Genomic DNA, 20,380 nt, shown 5'->3' with positions numbered 1-20,380 from the left:
CCTGCAAGTCTTCAGGATTAACACGTCACTGAAGTAACTGGGGGTGAAAGAGTTCACCCCTCTCATACAACTATTTATTCAGGCTCTCTGCAAACAAAGGTCTTGTCTACACTAAGAAAACTAGGATACAAAAATCGACCACCGACAAAGCTCTTAGAGTCCTATCTTCACTACAGCCACATTTGTCACTACCAGCAAAAAATATAAGTCCTAAATACAATTTTCATAGCACTGACACAGCCAAAGACTGCATAGGGTCAGTTAAATTCAGTACACATGAGAAAGGTTCACCCTCTACCAAACCACTAAATATTTTTTTCTTCATAATGAAAGCCTACATTTTGCAGATTCTGAAACAGATGAAGGGAGGGGAAAATAAATATACCATACAAATGGACCTGGACAAGACAGACAAAAGGGAAACATATCACACTGCACATTGTTGGCTGTAGGACTATAATCAAAAGTGTGTGATGTGCTAAAGAAGTGGGATGAGAACTTAAAATTATTTGCTGCTTTACATGTTATGACATGAAAGACTTGCTGACTGGATTTGGAAAGCATTAAGAAAACGTATGCAAGTGCTCATGTAAGGAAGAATATAAACACTTAGATGTTAGTAACTGTTTTAAGTCTGTAACCATAGACAGAACATTTCATCATCTAGTAAAAATAAGTGTCCAAATTTTCTTTAGAAAGGCCTACTTAAGGAATAGTGAGGATCCATAAGGAAACAAGCAAGTCCACTTGTCTTTTCTTACTGAAGTACTATACAATTCCCTTCCCCTTCAATAACTCAGAATAATGGGTCCAAGAAACCTAAAGAATGTCTTAGGTCCAGCCTATGCAGTTTTTGGACCAATATAATTGCATCAGTTAGGGGTGTGATTTTTCTCCTGAAGTAGTTACACCAGTACAATCCTTATTGTGAATGCAGGTATACTGATATAAAGGGGCTCATACCAGTGTAGTTTATTCCCCTTCCCATACGAGACTAGCCATACTGATCTAAAGCACCCTTGTATTACTATAACTGCATATACACTACAGTGGCAATATCACTTTAACTATACCAGTAGTGTAGAAGTAGTGTATGCAGGTAAGATCTTAAATAAGTAGTGTGATTTTAATGCAGCTACTGCAGGATATTACAAGGAAAATATTCATTAATATGAGAGAGAGTTTATGATAAGATATGCCAGAGGGCAAAATAATGACTATAGCATATCAATTTAATTGTCCAGCTAGCAAGCTATGTGTTCTTTTAAATAAATTATACTCAGACTTGTAATGACGTGTCCAAAAACAAATCATTTGCATTCAACAAGTCAGTTGTAATGGTGTGTTTGGGTGAACAAGGCTGGAGTTTTGGCACACACTGATTTGGTTGCTCAGCTGCTTATTTACATTGTGGCAGGTTTTTTAATTGGCCATTTTGCAGATCTCCCAAGTTGCCTTGTCTATATCTTATCTGGACACTCTAATGAGGTGATGAATTTTACTACTTTCGCTAGGAAAGTAATTGCAAAATAAGTCAGTGGAGGAGAGTTAGACCGATCTAGTCTTTCAAAGAATTAAAAACCGTGTTAAAACATCAAACAGGAACCAGCACAGCGGTACTGCCATGTGGCAAAAATGGATTTAATTTCCATCCCCTGCAGACTCTCAACCTGACACTGTGACTGGAAATGCTGTAAGATCATCCTGTTAAGCATAGGAAGCAGTTCATGTTATAATGTGCACTCACATAGTGCCTTTCATTTGACAGTCTCAGATGTCACACCAGGGTATTGTGAGGCTTTATGAACATTAATGAGGCCACACAACATACCCGTGAGGGAGCTGTTGTTTAAACACACTATAAAAATTGGTGATCTGAGGCACAAAGAGGGTAAGTGATGTGCCCTGCAAGTCGGTGGTGGAACCAGGAACAGAGATGAGGGCAATAATTCTGACTCAGTAGCCACGCAGCATCATTGTCATGTTAACATCTCTTCCAACTCATCCAAAGCACCTGCCTACATGACTGCCAATACATCTGGAACACGCTGCTCCTATTAGTGATGGTCAGGATTGCAGTGCTTCCTCCATGCTGCCTCACAGCACTTTGAAAATTGTGCTGGCTTGTGAAAACCAGAGGAATTATGGGATACCAGGAAAGGAATCATCGGAGCTTGTGAATCTGACCCAAAATCTCAGTAGCTTCCAATAGCTACCCTACAATGCATCAAAAGAAAAATCCCAGAATATATAGAGTCTGGCAGTAAAACACTGGACCCAGGGGCGCCTGCCCAGAATGTGGTGGACCTATTTAAGAAAAAAAGGAGCAGTATTGTGTGGATGTGTGATTCACAAGGGAAACAGCTTAAACCAGTTTACATAAAGCCATGTGGATGCAGAACTATACTGAGAAAACTCTCGCATAGACAAGGCCTCAGCTCATCCCACCTTTTGCTAAATAAGTAACACGCTCTGAAGCAAATAAATCCTCCTGGACAGAAAAATGACAAGGGACTAACAGGAGTTAGCGATGTAAAGTCAGGGTGAAATGAAGATTTCCAAGAGGAATGCAAAGGAACACATAGGGGGATGGGGAAATAGCATTTAAGTATTGAAGATAAAACAAAAAGATCTGCAGATTAACACTGAACATGCACTGCTCAGGCAAAACAGGCACCCCTTAGTGTTAGTTATTATGGTACCAAAAGAATGTGAGATCTTTGAAACTGAAACACCAGTTTATAGTGAGCAGTCATATTTCAAAAATAAGCCTTTGGATTCTTTAAAATAAAAATAAATAAATAAATAAAAATAAAAAGCCCCAAAACGCTGTAACAAGAACTGAAAATGTTTCATCAAAACCATTCAAGCCTTTTCTTTTTAAGTGGTTTTCTCTGAACACCAACGGTAAGGAAGTCTTAGAAAAGAGCAGCAAAATTTAATTAAGCCTTGTTCAACTGACAGTCAAGATTTTATTTGAATATTCTGCCGCAAAGGAAATTAGAACAATTCCATTATCTTCAGATACTGTTGCAAAAAGAATCCCTGAACTGACAAGAAATATTTACAGTAGAACCTCGGAGTTATGAGCACCTCATAACTCTGAACAAAACGTTATGGTTGTTCTTTCAAAAGTTTACAACTGAACAGTGACTTAATACAGCTTTGAAACTTGACTATATAGAAGAAAAATGCTGCTCTCTCTATTTTTTTAGTAGTTTACATTTAACACAGTACCGTGCTGCTTTCTATCCCCTCTGTGCTGCTGCCTGATTGTGTACTTCCAGTTCACAATGAGGTGTGTGGTTGACTGGTCAGGTCATAACTCTGAGGTTCTACTGTATGAGGAACTAATTACAATATGGACTACTCAACAGATGTGTCATCTACTGCACAGCTAATTGCATTTATTTGGTATGGATTTTATGACTGTTTATAAAGACAAATGTGAAAATTGCTTTTTATTTCATACAAGTAAAGCACATTTTTTAAACTTAATTTGGGTCTCAAAAAAGATAACTTAAATTGGCAACACTTCAAATTGTACTGATGGTGCAACAGCCACGACTGAGAAATAAGTCTGTAAATATTTCCCATAGGTCAGGAATAAGAATTTTGTATTCATAATACATTCACTGAAGAATCAGTTAATTGTGCCAAATCAGGGAAAGAACAGATGAAAAGAAATGTCATGTGATCAGACCATGAAGTTGCTTATAAAAAGTTGCCCTCTGAGTTTTGGTTATTTTTACATTCTGAATAAACAAAACTGATGAGTAGAAGTGAACTGTGAACAGCAATTCAAACAAACAAGCAGAATGATTTGGTTTATTTAAAAAACAAATAGAATTAATACTGAAAATATAGAACAACAATGTTGGATCAAAAGAGTCATGCTCTCATCTGAAACATTGTGACCAATTTGGTCAGCTCCCCTAAACAGGAGTGCAGGGTTGGTTTGACAGTGTACCTGAGGACTAAAGCTACCAGTCAGAAACAGATGCCCAAGTTAAGGCAGCACTCTGCTGGGATGCCCATTTTAGTCCTCAGAACAGGCAGACACTTTAGAACATCACCCAGCCACAACAAACAGAGGCAGACAAAGGAAAATGCACACTGCCCAATAATTTAAAGTTAATTCCCCAGGTAAAAATGTTTTGAATCAAAAGCAAATGGGCCACAATTTTTTCCTGCATCAATGGAACAAACAAAACAAAAATCTTCTCAACCGTGGGCAATATTTTTTAAAGCATCTGTGATTCTGGTGGTGTGACCGTGGCTCACGAATAGGCACTTTTGATGAAACAGTAAAATAGCAGAAAGAAAAAAAAACACAAACTTTTATTAGCTGGGTGCCAATGGACCTGCTGGCAGCATTTCCTGTAACAAAACTGAGATAGATATGGCAAAGGCTGTAGGAAAACAGAATGCTAATACCATTCAGACAAACAAGTGCTTTTCTCAACACAAATATACCTGAGTCTCCAGTGCTTCCAATTTACGCTTCCTGGCATGAAGAGCTTTACTTGGAAAAGCCCAAAAATAATTGGAAGTTCCAATCCTATCAGTGTCCACCATACCATCATCAACTAAACTTTGCAGGATCTCCTTTACCGACATGGCAGCTAACAAAGAAAAAAGAAAAAAAAGGCACTTTTTCTTCAGTGTATGTGTTAGGCGGTTATACTTTATTTTAAAATGTGATTGAGTAGCAAATATGACAATGTAACAGACAATGTACTACACCTGTTTTCATTTTCACTGCAGATTGCTTAGAACTACAGCAACATAAATAAAGCATATAATCCACAAACACATATTTCTGAAAAGCTTATTCCTTTTTCATAGGCTATCTGGAAGACACCAAAAATAAAAATCTTGCGCCACAGCCACTCCATGCAGAGAATCCCTTTGAAGTCAATGGCAGTATCAGTTGCAAGAAGTGAGGTTTTTTACCCATGAAAGCTTATGCCCAAATAAAACTGTTAGTCTTTGAGGTGCCACCGGACTCCTTGTTGTTAACATTGCATTAGTTTATATTCAGTTCACATATGGAAGGTTATCCTCCACAATCAAAAGGGCCAGAAACATTTAAGTCAATTCATGTTTATTCTTGAAAAGCTGATAGCTTATGCCCCACACTTGCCAGGGAAAGCTTCCCACTCACCATAGGAGAGTGGTTTTTTTCAAGCATTGTTTTATATTTACAATTAAGCTAACAAGTAATCTTCTATAGACTTGAAATTGCATCGTGTCAGCTTCCACATGATTCTATTGGCAAAGTATTCAGTTACAGGTGTACAATAAGGGATTACAAAAGAAAGTCTACAGCAATATTTTTAAAAATTGTATTTAAAAATTCTGTGAATACAAATGAACTTTCTTTGCTCAATATTTAATATTGTTTTGCATTCCTTAAAATAGGAACTGCAAGTATGTTGAGAAACCAACTGAAACCCTATCTTATCTCCACAGAGCTTTTGCAAGTGCCTCTATTCTCTGCTGGCATTTTTAAAAAATGTATTTCACCACTAAATATTTTTTCGGGTTATAGCTGAGCTCCCTGCAGCTCTTACAAAAAAACCCTACTTTTTGTTTTTAAATCCATTATTGGAGCATGATCATGTCACAAAGATGTGCTGATCAAGGAGGTAAACCAGTACTAAAACACAGATCTAAAGAGGAGAAAACATACAATGAATATAGGAACAAGACTGGAAGTGCACAAAACATATAAAGTCATCTTGGTCCTGATCCAAAGACTTCTGTTGAATTCCACGGACTTTCCACCAGACCTTTCTTGCATAGAATAGTCTTGCAGCTTTGTTGGAGAAATACAACAGAGAGTTTGATTGTGTACATGTATGTACCAAAATTTTAAGATGTGGGTGACTGAAGTTGGACACCTAAATCCTTAGTTAAGCATCTAAACATATGGCATGATTCTCAGGGATGAAAGCTGTGGGTGCTCAGCAATGACTTCAGTAGGTGCTCAGCTCCGTGAGAATCATGACATGTATTTAGGTAGCTAACTAGGGATACAGGTTCCAGATTTTAGACATCAGCACTTGAAAATGTTGGCCTTAATGCCCAAAATTAGTTACAGCTACTAGTAACATAGGGTTGGGATGTGTGTGCATAAAACATACAGTTTCCAAAGTTACACTTGGCTAGGCCACCATGACAAACCAGTACCACTTGCAGCTAGGTATTTTTTTCTCTTGTTTAACATTATTGTTATAAAGATCATAAAGTCAGTGATATGTGAAAACACAAAAATTCACAGTGTGACGGGTCCACAAAACAATTCTCAATGTCTAAACAAGTTTTAGGGAGAAAAAGCGTCTATACTCACTAATTCCTTTCTCTTTCGGAGCAATCTTCTCCATATCCTTTAACTGGAACACATCTTTCTGTTCAAAATACAAAAGGCACGTCACCTCTGAATGACAGTCTCATTTAAGTCATGTCTACATTCTTTACTAAATTAATCCCAACAAATACAAAAGTAGCATATCTAATGTATTTTTTCATTTCTCCAGGAAAAATACTGCATGCTCCTCAAGATAGAGCTAAAGTATTTGAAAATAAAAAGTGATTTTATTTTGTTGTAGGCTTTGTTATTTCCTCCAGTTTTTCTTTGTTACTCTAATTAATTGCTTCATGCCTAAATTTAGACTGCTAGCTCCTCAGGGCAAAGAGCGCTGTGGCCAGATCCTCAGCCGCTAGTCTAGCTGCTTTTGCACTGCAGCATCACTATAAATTTATTTTAACAAACAAAAAAATAATATATTTCAGTTATGTCACAAACACAAAGGTGTCTCTGAGTTGGAGCTCCATTTCTCTTCCACTTCCATTGCTCTCTTTTGGGTGCACTCTCATCCTTCCCTTTCCTATTTCCCAGTTTCATCCCCCTCCCATACTGTCGAATTTGAGCATCCCTAACTACCCTCTCTGCCTTCTGTGGCAGCAAAGTGAAACTGTTGAGATTTGGAATCTGAGGAACAAAGCAAATACTGAAAATGTTCCAAATTCCTATTTAATTTTACTTTGTTGCTCCCTCACATATGGACTGGAGGTTATTAAGGTATCAGGTCAGAAGGCTTTGTGCATCCATCTCTACTACACATGCCAGCCCCTTTACAGGAAAAGGTCTGAGAAGTACTACATAGAAGTACATAAAGCAAAAGCCGGTCCGCAGCAATTACTGATGTTATGGGAAATCTAACTCTGGATTTCCTGACTATTGTACCTAAATTTGAAAAAGTTGCACTAAACAAAAAATAAACCTTTTTGGTTTTCCACTTAACTGTCAATAACTTATCTACTGCTGACAAAGGAAGCAACAGAAGTTCAGTTGAACTGGTGCCTAACAATCTAACTAAAAGAGCATCCAAAACTCTACTTAGCACAAGTTCATCTGCACCTCTCACCAACACCTTTGATCAGCAACTGACAGTTTCACAAATGCAAGTAAGGCCAATGTGTCCTAGGAAAAATCAAGCTGTAAAAATTTTTAGCCAGCTTCATGGAATCAAAGGTATTTTCCCTTATGGTACGTTAATAAAGAATAGTAACACAGTAACTCCTCACTTAACATTGTAGTTATGTTCCTGAAAAATGCAACTTTAAGTGAATCAATATTAAACGAATCCAATTGTTCCATAAGATTTAATGTTAACGGGGTGGCGGGGTTAGGTTCCAAGGAAATTTTTGGAGGGCAGAAAAAAGATAGTATCAGAGGGGTAGCCGTGTTAGTCTGGTTCTGTAGAAGCAGCAAAGAATCCTGTGGCACCTTATAGACTAACAGACTTTTGCAGCATGAGCTTTCGTGGGTGAATACCCACTTCTTCAGATGCAAGACAGGATTCTTTGCTGCTTCTACAGAAAAAAGATATTATACTGTACAGTACTGTACTGTGGTTGGGAAGTGCCCCTGGCTTACCCCACATAGGCACAACCCGCTGCAGGCAAGGACGCTAGGAAGCACCTTTGCAGCACCAGCGGTAGCTTCCCCAGAGAACAGGCTCAGATTTTGCCAGGAATGCTCCAGATCTGCCTCTTCCTGTCCCCTCCACACTCCAGGCCCACCTCTTCCCACCCCCACTCCACCTCCTCTCCAGAGCATGCCACATCTCTCCTCCTCCTCCTCACACCCCCCACCCAAAGTCCTAAGGGGGAAGCGCTGGGAGGGAGGGGGAGGAGGCAGAGAAGCAGAACTTGTGCAATGCTCCCTTGTAAAGTCGCTGCGCTTCCACAGAATCTTATAAGCAACCAGCCAAACGACATTATAAGGGAACATTGCACAACTTTAAAGGAGCATGTTCCCTAATTGAGCCGGGACATAACATTGAAACAAGGTTAAATGAGGAGTTACTGTATAGCACTTTTCATTTAGTCACTCTCAAAGTACTGTATAAAGGAGAGCAGTATTATCATCTGCTTATTACACATGAGGAAACTGAGGCACAGAGCAGGGAACTGACTTCCCAAGGTCACCCAGCAGGACAGTGGCAGAGCCAGGAACTGAATCACAGTCCCATACCCGGGCCACTCAGCCTCTCTGGCTCCTTATGGATGCTCCCAATGGCTAGGAAATATATGATAATTAAAACACTTACTTACTGTTTCAAAAAATATTTCCATCATACGAGTTCTCTTCTCTTCAACACTCAGTCCCTTTTTCTTGGACTACAATAGAACATGTATTCAGTACTTTAATACTATCTTTAGAATTAACATTTCATTCAGAATTCACATCTAGAAGAAGCATTTCCTTGACATCTCCCTTAATACTCTACTATACCACAATACTTCCTAAAACAGGACTTCTTCACAAAGGAAAACCATGCCAGGCTAATCCATTCAAAATATATCAATTGTTTCAAAGATATTAAGTTTGGGACTGATTTGTTGTATAATCTAGTTCATCCCCTACCTCACTTCACTGCAAGATAGTTTTCAATGCATTTTACTACATCCCTATAGTTCCTTGTCCGTCTTGCCTTACTAACTCTAGAAATGGCAATTCCAGTCTCTCTTGGTAGTTGGTACCAATGCCCAATTGTCCTTAAAGTAGTTGAAAGAGTGATTTCTACTATTTAGTCTATAGTGTGAGACTTATGCTTTTTGTCTGACTCATTTACTTCCGTGAATATTGTTCTTTCCTTCTTGTTAAAATGACATAGCCAATGTGAAATTTAGGCCATTTTAAAATACAAGTTAGAGTAGTTTTCAGAGACTGTACCTCCCTTCAAATGTTGTGGTTTAACAATCACATTATCTTTATTAAAAACATAAGAACGGCCATACTGGGTCAGACCAAAGGTCCATCTAGCCCAGTATCCTGTCTTCCGACTGTGGCGAATGCCAGTGCTCCAGAGGGAATGAACAGAACAAGTAATCATTAAGGGATCAATCCCGTCGCCCATTCCCAGCTTCTGGCAAATAGAGGCTAATAGCCATTGATGGACCTATCCTCCATGAATTTATCTAGTTCTTCTTTGAACCCTGTTATAGTCTTGGCCTTCACAACATCCTCTGGCAAGGAGTTCCACAGGTTGACTGTGCATTGTATGAAAAAATATTTCCGTTTGTTTTCAACCTATAAATTTAATTTGGTGACCCCTAGTTCTTGTGTTATGAGGAGTAAATAACACTTCCTTATTTATTTTCTCCACACCAGTCATGATTTCATAGACCTCTATCATATCGCCCCTTAGTCATCTCTTTTCCAAGCTGAAAAGTCCTAGTCTTATTAATCTTTCCTAATATGGAAGCCGTTCCATACCCCTAATCATTTTTGTTGCCCTTTTCTGAACCTTTTCCAATTCCAATATATGTTTTTTGAGATGGGGCGACCACATCTGCACACAGTATTCAAGATGTGGGTGTACCATGGATTTATACAGAGGGAATGTGCTATTTTCTGTCTTATCATCTATCCCTTTCTTAATGAATCCCAACATTCTGTTGGCTTTTTTGACTGCCGCTGCACATTGAGTGGATGTTTTCAGAGAACTATCCACAAGGATTCCAAGATCTCTTTCTTGAGTGGTAACAGCTAATCTAGACCGCATCATTTTATATGTATAGTTGGGGTTATGTTTTCCAACATGCATTACTTTGCATTTATCAACAATGAATTTCGTCTGTCGTTTTGTTGTCCGGTCACCCAGTTTTGTGAGGTCCCTTTAACTATCTTGAGTAGCTTTGTATCATCTGCAAATTTTGCCTCCTCATAGTTTATCCCTTTTTCCAGATGAATCTATTGAATAGTACTTGTTCCAGTTCTGACCACTGGGGGACACCACTATTTACCTCTCTGCATTCTGAAAACTGACCATTTATTCCTACCCTTTGTTTCCTATCTCTTAACCAGCTACTGATCCGCGACATGACCTTCCCTCTTATCCCAGGACAGCTTACTTTGCTTAAGAGCCTTTGGTGAAGGCCCTTGTCAAGGCTTTCTGAAACTCTAAGTACACTATATACAATGGATCACCCTTATCCACATGTTTGTTAATCCCCTCAAAGAATACTAGTAGATTGGTGAGGCATAATTTCCCTTTACAAAAACCACATTTGCTCTTTCCTAACAAATTATGTTCATCTGTGTCTCTGACAATTCTGTTCTTTACGATAGTTTCAACCAATTTGTCCAGTACTGAAGTTAGCCTTACCGGCCTGCAATTTCCAGGATCACCCTGGAGCCCTTTTTAAAAATTGGCGTCACATTAGTTATCCTCCAGTCATTTGGTACAGAAGCTCATTTAAATGATAGGTTGCATATCACAGTTAGAAGTTCTGCAATTTCACATTTGAGTTCCTTCAGAACTCTTGGGTGAACACCATGTGGTCCTGGTGACTTATTACTGTGTAGTTTATCAATTTGTTCCAAAACCTCCTCTAATGACACCTCAGTCAGGACAGTTTCGCAGATTTGTCACCTAGAAAGACTGTTTTAGGTTTGGGAATCTCCCTCATATCCTCAGCCATGAAGACTGAAGCAAAGAATTCATTTAGTTTCTTGGCAATGGCCTTATCGCCCTTGAGTGCTCCTTTAGCATCTCAATCATCCAGTGGCCCCCTTGGTTGATTAGCAGGATTGCTGCTTCTGATGTACTTAAAAAAAAATGCTATTACTTTTTGAGTCTAGCTGTTCTTCAAATTCTTTTTTGGCCTTCCTAATTATATTTTTACATTTCATTTGCTAGGATTTAACTTCCACTTTTTAAAGGATGCCTTTTTGCTTCTCACCGCTTCTTTTACTTTGTTGTTTAGCCACAGTGGCACTTTTTTGGTTCTCTGTTTTTTTAATTTGGGGTGTACATTTAAGTTGAGCCTCTATTATGGTGTCTTTAAAAAGTTTCCATGGAGCTTGCAGGGATTTGACTTTTGGCACTGTACCTTTTAAATTTCTGTTCAACTACCTTCCTCATTTTTGTGTAGTCCCCTTTCTGAAATCAAATGCTACCATGGTGGGCTGCTGTGGTGTTTTCCCCACCATAGGGATGTTCAATTTAATTATATTATAGTCACTATTACCAAGAGGTTCAGCTATAGTCACCTCTTGGAACAGATCCTGTGCTCCATTTTTCAAATATTTTTCTTTTCATCATGCTGTGTCAAACAATTAGCAGGGGAAACTGATTGAATATATAGGGGCATACTGGAACTGATTATATACAAAGTGCTGTATAATACAGAAAAGTAAAACTGAAAAGTATTTTCTTCTCCAATCTCTTTCAATTATATTAATTACTAGGATATAAAATATTTCTAAACAGAAATGTGACTTTTTAAGTTGATAGCATCCCTTTAAAGCCCATAAGAAAAAAGTGGTAGCTCATCACTTGCATCAGATTATGTACTGGAAAATATTCTGCATAATCTTCATAAACACTCATCAGTGGGAAAGTGAATTTGTTGAGTTCCTAGAAAAGGTAGGTAGCATTCAGGGCAGATAGGACTTTGGAAGGGGAGGATTACGCCTTGCCTCAGCTACCCATATCATATCAAAGCTTCAGTAGAGTGAATTCTTGTCAGTTTCACAGCTTTTTCACTTTGAAACAGGTAATATGCAAGAGCAACAAATGTTTGACTTTATCATCTGTAGTCATGGACAAGGGCCAGACTGCTTTGGATTTTTTTTAAATTATATTGTACAAAATCTTAATTTTGGAAGTTAGTTTATTCAGTAGTCACTTATGCATCAAGCTAAAACAATATAATTCATTGTAATAAAAGTTTATTTGACTAAAGCCTTTGTTAAATTGTGTATATTTTTTACATAAACTCCTCCCATCTGATTTATTCATCTCTGCCACATACTTATATTGGTGACATCACAACTAATTATTATGAAAGAAGCTGGAATTGCCATACTGACTAATCAGTCCATTTACTCCAGTATCCTCTCTTTGGCAGGGCAGGGTACCAAATACAGACACAAAAAACCCCAGTAATGGACAATCATGGGATAATCTGCCCATTGTGGATGTTTCTTCCTAACCTCTGGAAAGTGGTGGCTATTTCATGCCCTACATAATATAGCCGGGGTGGGGATACTCCTTATCCCAATAAATGTGAAGCCCCTTTCCCCACCCCCACCTTGTTTAGCTATGGGCCTCAATGAGATCTTGTGGTAGCGAGTTCCACAAGTTAATTACATCCCATGAAATCCCATTGAAAGTCCGCATTTTCTCCTCCAATAGGAAGCCTGGTGTTTAGAATTGGGTAATACACTAAACTTGTAACGACTTGGTTCTTGTCTGACTCCCCCGCGCCGACATAAGACGACTAAAGAAGCTGGTCTGGAGCCCCTACGAGCGAGTGTGGGGGCTGCAAGCTCCGCCCGCGGACCGTACACACCGGGCCAGGGCCAGGGTCAGGGCCAGGGCTGCGGCGCTGCGGCCCGGGTCTGACTCCGCGGGCCGCAGCAGGAGCCGGGGGAGGCCGTTTCTCGCACAGCTCAGCACAGACAAGGCGGCTCCAGGCGCACCCCGTCTGTCCATTGCACGGGGCGGCCCAGGCGGCCACGGGCTCCCCAATCACCCCCTCGGCGCACCCAGGCCACAAACCGAGCAGCGCCTCGGGCAGCCTCAGTCCCCGCCCACCCGCGCTAGCGGCTGGCTCCCGGGAGGGCCCCGGAGCGCGGTTCCCGCAGGGACGCCCCGGCAGCTGCCCGCTGAGGGTCCGCGGCTTCCGGGCGGGAGGAGCCGGACCGGGCGCCTCTTACCATGTCGCCGCCTTCCCGCTGGAGTTGGGAGTCCGGCCCGGGGTGGTGGCGGCGGCGCTGAGGGCCCGGCCAGGCGCCGAAATTTGATTTCCGCGCCGCCGCCGGGAGGCAAAGGGCAGCGGGAAGCTACGGTGGGGGTGGCTTCGCTTCCTCGGCTCACAGCGCCGCCTGCCGCCTCCAGAGAGGGAGCGGGTGCAGGCCGGACCCCCTTCCCTTCGCTCCCTCTGCCTCTTCCTGCCTCGTTTAACCTCCCTCCTCCTCTTCTCTCCCTCCCTGCCCCTGGGTGCAGCCCCACAATCAGGTTTTTAAACACTCCAATTCAAAACGTACATCACGTGAAAATTGCCAGAATTAATTCCCTGACTCATCTGGGGCTGCTTGTTCTCCCTATAGGTCTCCACAAATTACACAGACCTCCCTCAGGATGCCTCTGATTTTCATAGCCAAGCATATGAAGTGCCTACAGTAAAACGTATTAAAGCTAATTTTGAAATTATCTAATACCCACGTTAAGGAAAGAGTGCCTATACATCTGGATATAATACTTAAATGATCCAAAAGTACAAAGTTAGGTTTTAAAGTCATAAAATACATATGGAACATAATCTGCAATATCCCAAATTAAGGTTAATAATTTAACAATACAATTAAAATATTAGCATCCAAATATTCAGATATGTCACTCATAAAAATTTATACTCAGTTTAGTAGTTTGTAGAAAGCAAATATAGCAACAGTGATCGGTTGTCCCTCAGTGATAGAGTATTTAGGGTAGGTTGTCCCTCAGTAAATACATGATCATTCTGTCCTGGAGCAGCCAAATTTCCCCCTCTTTTTGTATGAATTTATACTTCATCATTTGTATAACATGGCTTTTTATTGATTGATACATTGATCTGATACAACTCAAGCTAATAAGCAAAATTCAAATTTAAGACAGTAATAAACTAGATGTTCTAGCTGACCCACCCACAGAGATGGATTTTGGAGTTTGATTCCTTGTATATCAAAGAACAGCTGATTCCAAGATTCTGGATTAATTTTTAAATATTTCTCAAAAGCATATGCATTTTTAAACTTATTTTAGAAGAGGAGATTTTATGAACAGAGCCAGTTGCTGTATTTGAACAGAAATATCATAATTTCTATTTTTAAATAGCAATGTATCAGTTTCTAAATAAAGAGATGATTAAGGGGTGATATGACAGAGATCTATAAAAATCATGACTGGTATGGAGAAAGTAACTAAGGAAGTGTTATTTACTCCTTCTCATAACACAAGAACTAGAGGCCACCCAACGAAATTAATAGGCAGCAGGCTTAAAACAAAAGGAAGTATTTTTTCACACAATGCACAGTCTACCTGTGGAACTCCTTGCCAGAGGATGTTGTGAAGGGTAAGACTATAACAGGGTTCAAAGAAGAACTAGATAAATTCATGGAGGATAGGTCCATCAATGGCTATTAGCCAGGATGGGTAGGGATGGTGTCCCTAGTCTCTGTTTGCCAGAAGCTAGGAATGGGTGATGGGGATAGATCACTTGATGATTACCTGTTCTGTTCATTCACTCTGGGGGACCTGGCATTGGCCACTGTCAGAAGACAGACTACCAGGCTAGATAGGCCATTCTTCTGTTCTTATGTAAATTTTAAATCAAATCTGAATTATACACCTATCCCTAATCCTTGCCTGGTGTAATAGTGGTTTTCAATTTTATTTTTTTTATCCCCACACTGAGACCTGTTAATCTCCTTCCACCCTGCTATGAAGACCCAGTAACTTTCTGTCTCTGTGCCTTGCCTTGAGCCATCCCCCAGAAATCATTTTTCCTTCATACCTCCTTCCACAGTTTCTTCCCCGCTGTCACAGTGGCCTACTATCCCCACTGAGCCTTATTCCTGCTCACTTCATACCCCATAATTAAGTGTAGCTTTCTCCCTGTATTTACCACTCTAAAACCAAAGGGGAAACAGTAGCTGAAGCAGGAATGAGGCTGCTGCTTCATAGAAGTGCCATGAAGTGCTAAGCATCAAGTGTGGGTAGCACAGTGGGTGACTAAACTAGGGAGGGCATTGGGAATTGGGGAAGAGGGAGGGCATTGGGAATTGGGGAAGAGGGAGGGCATTGGAAGTAAGTTGTGTCAAAGGGGCACCCACTTTTTAAAGCTGTGCTTGGGGCCACATCCATAAATCATGCTGCTGAGCAGGGGCGGCTCTAAACATTCCGCCGCCCCAAGCACGGCGGCATGCCGCGGGGGGCACTCTGCCAGTCCCGCGGCTCCGGTGGACCTCCCACAGGCCGGTGACTGGCAGAGCGCCCCCCGCAGCATGCCACCCCAAGCACGCGCTTGGCGTGCTGGGGCCTGGAGCTGCCCCTGCTGCTGAGTTAATTAGCCACACAGTAGAAAGTGACCAACCAAGCTTCCACATATTGCATGATTACATGTAGTGGTTCTGGCCTGCAGAGAGTCCAGAATGTGAGCCTTTCAGATATCCAGAGTAGCACCCCTATTATAGCAACAACAAGAAAAAGCCATGGGAGCTTTAAACTACTGTACCAAACTTTGGTTTTATGTCATCTAACAGAGTGGTTCTCAAGCTTTCCAGTCCACTGTACCCTTTTGAGGAGTCTGATTTGCCTTGTGTACCCCAATTTTCACCTCACATGACCTGACTGAGCAGCCCTTTCTTTGTAATTACTCTTCGCAGCTGCTGAGAGCTGTTATTATGTCAGGCACAGGAACTGAGAGCAGGGAGACTGTCTTTCCTACGCTCTCAGCCTCTTCCTGCTGGTGCCCAGGCAGCATAGAGGAGAACAGCTTGACTTGGATGCAGAGGATGTGTAGGGTCAGGCTTTGGGGCAGGGATAGGGGACTGTGGGGCAGAGAAAGATTGCACAGATGTATGCTAGGGACCAGAAGCAGAAAAGGATAGGGGATGGGGAAAGAAGGATATGTAACGACTAGAGTACACTTCCCTCCAGCACCAGAAATTCTCTCTTTGCTGTCAGAGGATAGCTGTGAAACCCACCAGCAAAGTATGTCTTATATTTCTCAGTAGTGGTTGGTCCATACGTTACCCTATTTACTCCATTAGCTCAAACGATGTGGATGTAAATGCACCAAACTTGCTGATGATCCACATTGGGGGAATAATATACATGACAATTCATTTTATCAGTATTAAAAACAAAACAAAACACGTAGAAGGTTACATACAAAAGCCACATTAAGAGGTTGCAAAGTCAAACACCTAAAAGTTAAAAAATACCAGAATTAAAGTTGTATTATGATTTAGATATGCACTAAGGTATGTGTTATGATACAGTCTTTAATTACATAATCACATACAGCACTGTCCATTCTGTGCACTGAATGAGGAAAGTGTCGTGGAAAAGAGTACGGTATGTAATCATGTAGTTAAATATCATAATGCATGGTCACAGGAGAGTAGAGTTAAGGTTGCACAGGCAACCTTGATTGTAAGTTCCTTGAGACAGGGACCATCTTTTTGTATATTGCCTTGCATGGTGGAGTCCTGCTCCATGAGCAGGGTTCCTATGTGCTACTGTAATACAAATAATAAATAATCTTAATTCTGGCAGTTCTTGTCTTTTAAGTGCTTTGCTTTGCAACTGTTAAAAACAGTTTTTGTATGTGAAAGATTTTTTTCATAAAGTATTTGGTAAAAGTTCTCCTAAAGGAGAAATTTCAGATACAGAATAAACCAATAGTTATATAATTTAAAAGTATTCAGTTTAGTGGAGTAAGGGCATTTGGTCTTCGTGGAAAGACTAATCAGAGTATTAGAAAAGTTGCCCATGTTTGCAGAGGACTAACTGAGGTGGAACAGTTAATATGAAATAATGTACTAGCACTAAACATATAATAATGAATAGCAAAGTAAGGTACTGAAGGACACAGACCCTGTCATTTAGGCAAATATTTCATTAAGCACTTTTCTGTTATTTAGAGATGCTAGTGCAAAAATTAAGAATGTTCAAAGAAACTGGAGAGCTATTCAAAACAGATTTCTTAACTAAATTCTTCCCTCCCACCCCCAAAAGTTGTGTGCTCTCTCCTCTTTTCCTTTTCGTGTTCTCTCTCCTCCTCCTCCATGGGAGTAGCAAGTGCTCAGCATCTCTGAAATTCCGGCCAATACTGCTCTGCATCATTGTGTTTTGTTCTAGCTGGCAGCCAAACAGAACGGATTGTGTACTGCCAAAACTCCAAAACAGATAGAGTGCTCTGGCAAGTTCAGCGCTGCACTGTTCTTCATAGCCATATAATGTAATATGTGATGAATGAGAACAAAGCCTTACAGATCCATTACACTAGTAAATTTTGTGTTAGGAAGAAAAACTGGAGGCCCTGAAATATGTCGTCTGACACATTCTGAGACGTGCAGTAAAGAAAGGGAAAAGGATGCCTACTTAGTGGTGGCCAAAGACAAGAGAAACTGGGTGACTGCTTCTGTCCTTTGAGGTGCTCTGCACTTTTGAGTGTCCTGCTATCAACACACTAGTCCTGACTCCCCATGAGCCTGTGCAACCCAGCTGTCTCCAAGCCATCCCTGCTGCACCAAAAGAACCTATGCTATTTGTTAAGTAGGTTGTTGGGCCAAACTGACTTTTCACAGGATCCAGCTTTCGGTGATTTCACCAGAGCCTAAGAAGGAATCCCAAGTATTATCCAAAGAGAAAGGTAACATAGGCCAATAAGATGTAGGAATTGTGAGGGAGTCTGATTGAACTGCTCCCTTATGCCAACCCTGTGCCTTTCTAATACTGTTATTTTTCTAAAATGTTGGCTGCAGTAGACAAAGTCAGTGTTAACAGAGCATACAGAACAAGTGGTAGTAGTGGTATGGATCTTAAAAGACTACAGCATAGCTGAATAGGTACCACATTTTAATGACTTAAAGGAAGAAAGCCTACAGTTCTTAATCATATTCCCGCTAATCAATAAAAACCACTCGAGGACAAGAGAAAAAAAAAAACCCTCTTCTTCCTCTGTGTATATGTGATAAGGACCAAAACACATATGAAACAGTTTTCCTGCCTAGTGATCTGTGGCAAGAGGTTCTCCTTTTAAAACAATTGCCCCTTTCTCAGTACAGTGTGGATATCTGTGAGAACAATGAATATAATACACTGACAAATAAGTCCAACTCTGAAAATAAACAGAGGAAACAAGCTTTATTTTTATTATTTGAAATTTTTGCGTGTGGTAAGATACAACATTTGATTGATTTTCTCCTAGGTTTCCAAGACGGATTAAATTTTATAAGTTTTTATTGTAGGCTAAAGCATCAAAAATACCACGGTACACATGAAGCTAGAACTACACACATACAAACACTTTTTGACACATATCTTTCATCCTCAACCTTAAGCAAACAGTTTGTATTTTGTCCTCAAGGAGGGTGGGGGGAGAGTAGAGAAGAACAAATGGCTAGAATATTTCAAATATCAGTTTGAGAATGCAAGACTTTATATGTTCTATACACAAAACATATGAAACTGATTTACAAAAATGGAATGTACAAAACTTAAAAAAATGTAGATTCACTTCTAGGACTGGAAAGGTATAATGTATTCAATGATACGGATTTCTAGCAGAGGGATATTGCTGTACGCTATGCAAAATATGGAACATTCCCATGTCATAAAGCAAAAGCATCAGGGTTAAGGCTGTGTTGCTCACAAACATTAACTGAAGTGCTGCACATTCATCGGAAACATCATAACCAATTTAGGATCATCCTACTCTAAGTACAAATATCTTTCATACAATCTCCACAAACAGACCAAATAATCACTGCTCACAATTCATCTTCAAGAAAGTTCTGAATGTATATCATAACTTCATAACTTGTCATCCATAAACAAAAATCATTTCCTTATAACATAAAACTTACTGGGCACTTATAGTTTTCATTATGGCAACACTAGATCCTTAGTTATAAAAAAAATATTAACACAATTATAAAGTTGAAAGCCCTGTAACTTTTACAGAACATACCAGCATTTACTAATTAACAAGTCTCCAACACCATTAGACAATGTTTGCCTCAAACCATCTTCATTTTCCTTTTCAGTTACATTGCTGAAACTTTAATCAATGTAAAAAAATGCATTAGTGTTTGTTCAGGATTTTTTCTTCCATTTCAAAAATTAATAAATATATAGTCCACTAGTTTGTCCTAAATTACTGCAGATAACATAACTCCCAGAAAACCATCTGACATTACTTCCATAGTTTAAACAGAACTCATACCTCCACCACTCCTCTGCTGTGTTGCCAATCTCCTAGCATTCCACTGAAGTCAGTGGAACAGTTAGGGTGTACATAGCAGTACAGGAGGCGTGTTCTACCTGGAGCCTTTGATAGATGCTAATAGCTCAGTAGACCTAATAGTGCAATTCAGGCAGTTACGTAATTGAAAGAGAAAAGAATCTGTCATCATAAAATATTACTAAATTTCTACCATGATTGCTGTCTTTAGGGTCTTTTATCCAAGTGTTTTAGCTGACCAGGTTTTAAAAGCACACTGTGAAAACAACACGTTTCTCAGTCTTATTCCAGGAAGATAAGTTTGCCATTGTAAAGGGACTGCATGATATCTATCACTGAGTTTAAAACTGCAATTGGGAAGTATTTGCTGTGTAAGCAGAATTCAGATTAGGGGCAGTTGTCAGCACTGGTCAGTATCAGTGGGTGCTGCATTGATCACAGGTTCTGAAAACTCAACACAAAAAATGAACAAGGATCTAGAAGGAGAAGGCCACATCCCTTTAATGTGTTAGTAAATGGATTATGTAAGAGTTCCAGATTTCATCAAGATGTGACAGATTGCCATAGATTAATTAAAGCCTTAATTATTAATATCAGATCAAAGGAACTATCTTATTTTCTGAAAATCTTTAGAGGAACAATGTACATACATATGAAATGGTATCTTGAGTATGTGTTTTATGGAACTTTTTCAAGAGACCATTTAGGGACTGATCCCTGTGGGCCTCAGAATTTCTGTGTCAATGGAGGATTTGGCCTGTACTGATTCCCCTCCCCACTTTCCCTTCTTTCCATGAAAACTCTTCCATTTATCTTAAGCTTAGTAAAAATATTTTTTACAAAA

The 20,380-nt window shown here is 40.0% G+C and overlaps 1 protein-coding gene across 1 annotated transcript in view; it reads right to left on the bottom strand.

Annotated features, from left to right (window-relative positions):
- Window positions 1–13,484, bottom strand: part of MND1 (meiotic nuclear divisions 1) — a 49,320-nt gene extending 35,836 nt beyond the window's left edge. The window contains exons 1-4 of the mRNA XM_045019035.1: window positions 13,241–13,484; window positions 8,626–8,691; window positions 6,356–6,413; window positions 4,477–4,625 (exon numbers count right to left, since the gene is read on the bottom strand). Of these exons, the coding sequence (XP_044874970.1) occupies window positions 4,477–4,625; window positions 6,356–6,413; window positions 8,626–8,691; window positions 13,241–13,243 (276 nt within the window). The 5' untranslated portion in view covers window positions 13,244–13,484. The remainder of the gene's footprint in view (window positions 1–4,476; window positions 4,626–6,355; window positions 6,414–8,625; window positions 8,692–13,240) is intronic.
- Window positions 13,485–20,380: the final 6,896 nt, after the last annotated feature.

This window comes from Mauremys mutica, chromosome 5 (genome assembly GCF_020497125.1).
Source record: "Mauremys mutica isolate MM-2020 ecotype Southern chromosome 5, ASM2049712v1, whole genome shotgun sequence".
Lineage (NCBI taxonomy): Eukaryota > Metazoa > Chordata > Testudines > Geoemydidae > Mauremys > Mauremys mutica.
Note: the sequence above shows the minus strand (reverse complement) of the source record. Positions and strands in the feature narration are given on the sequence as shown.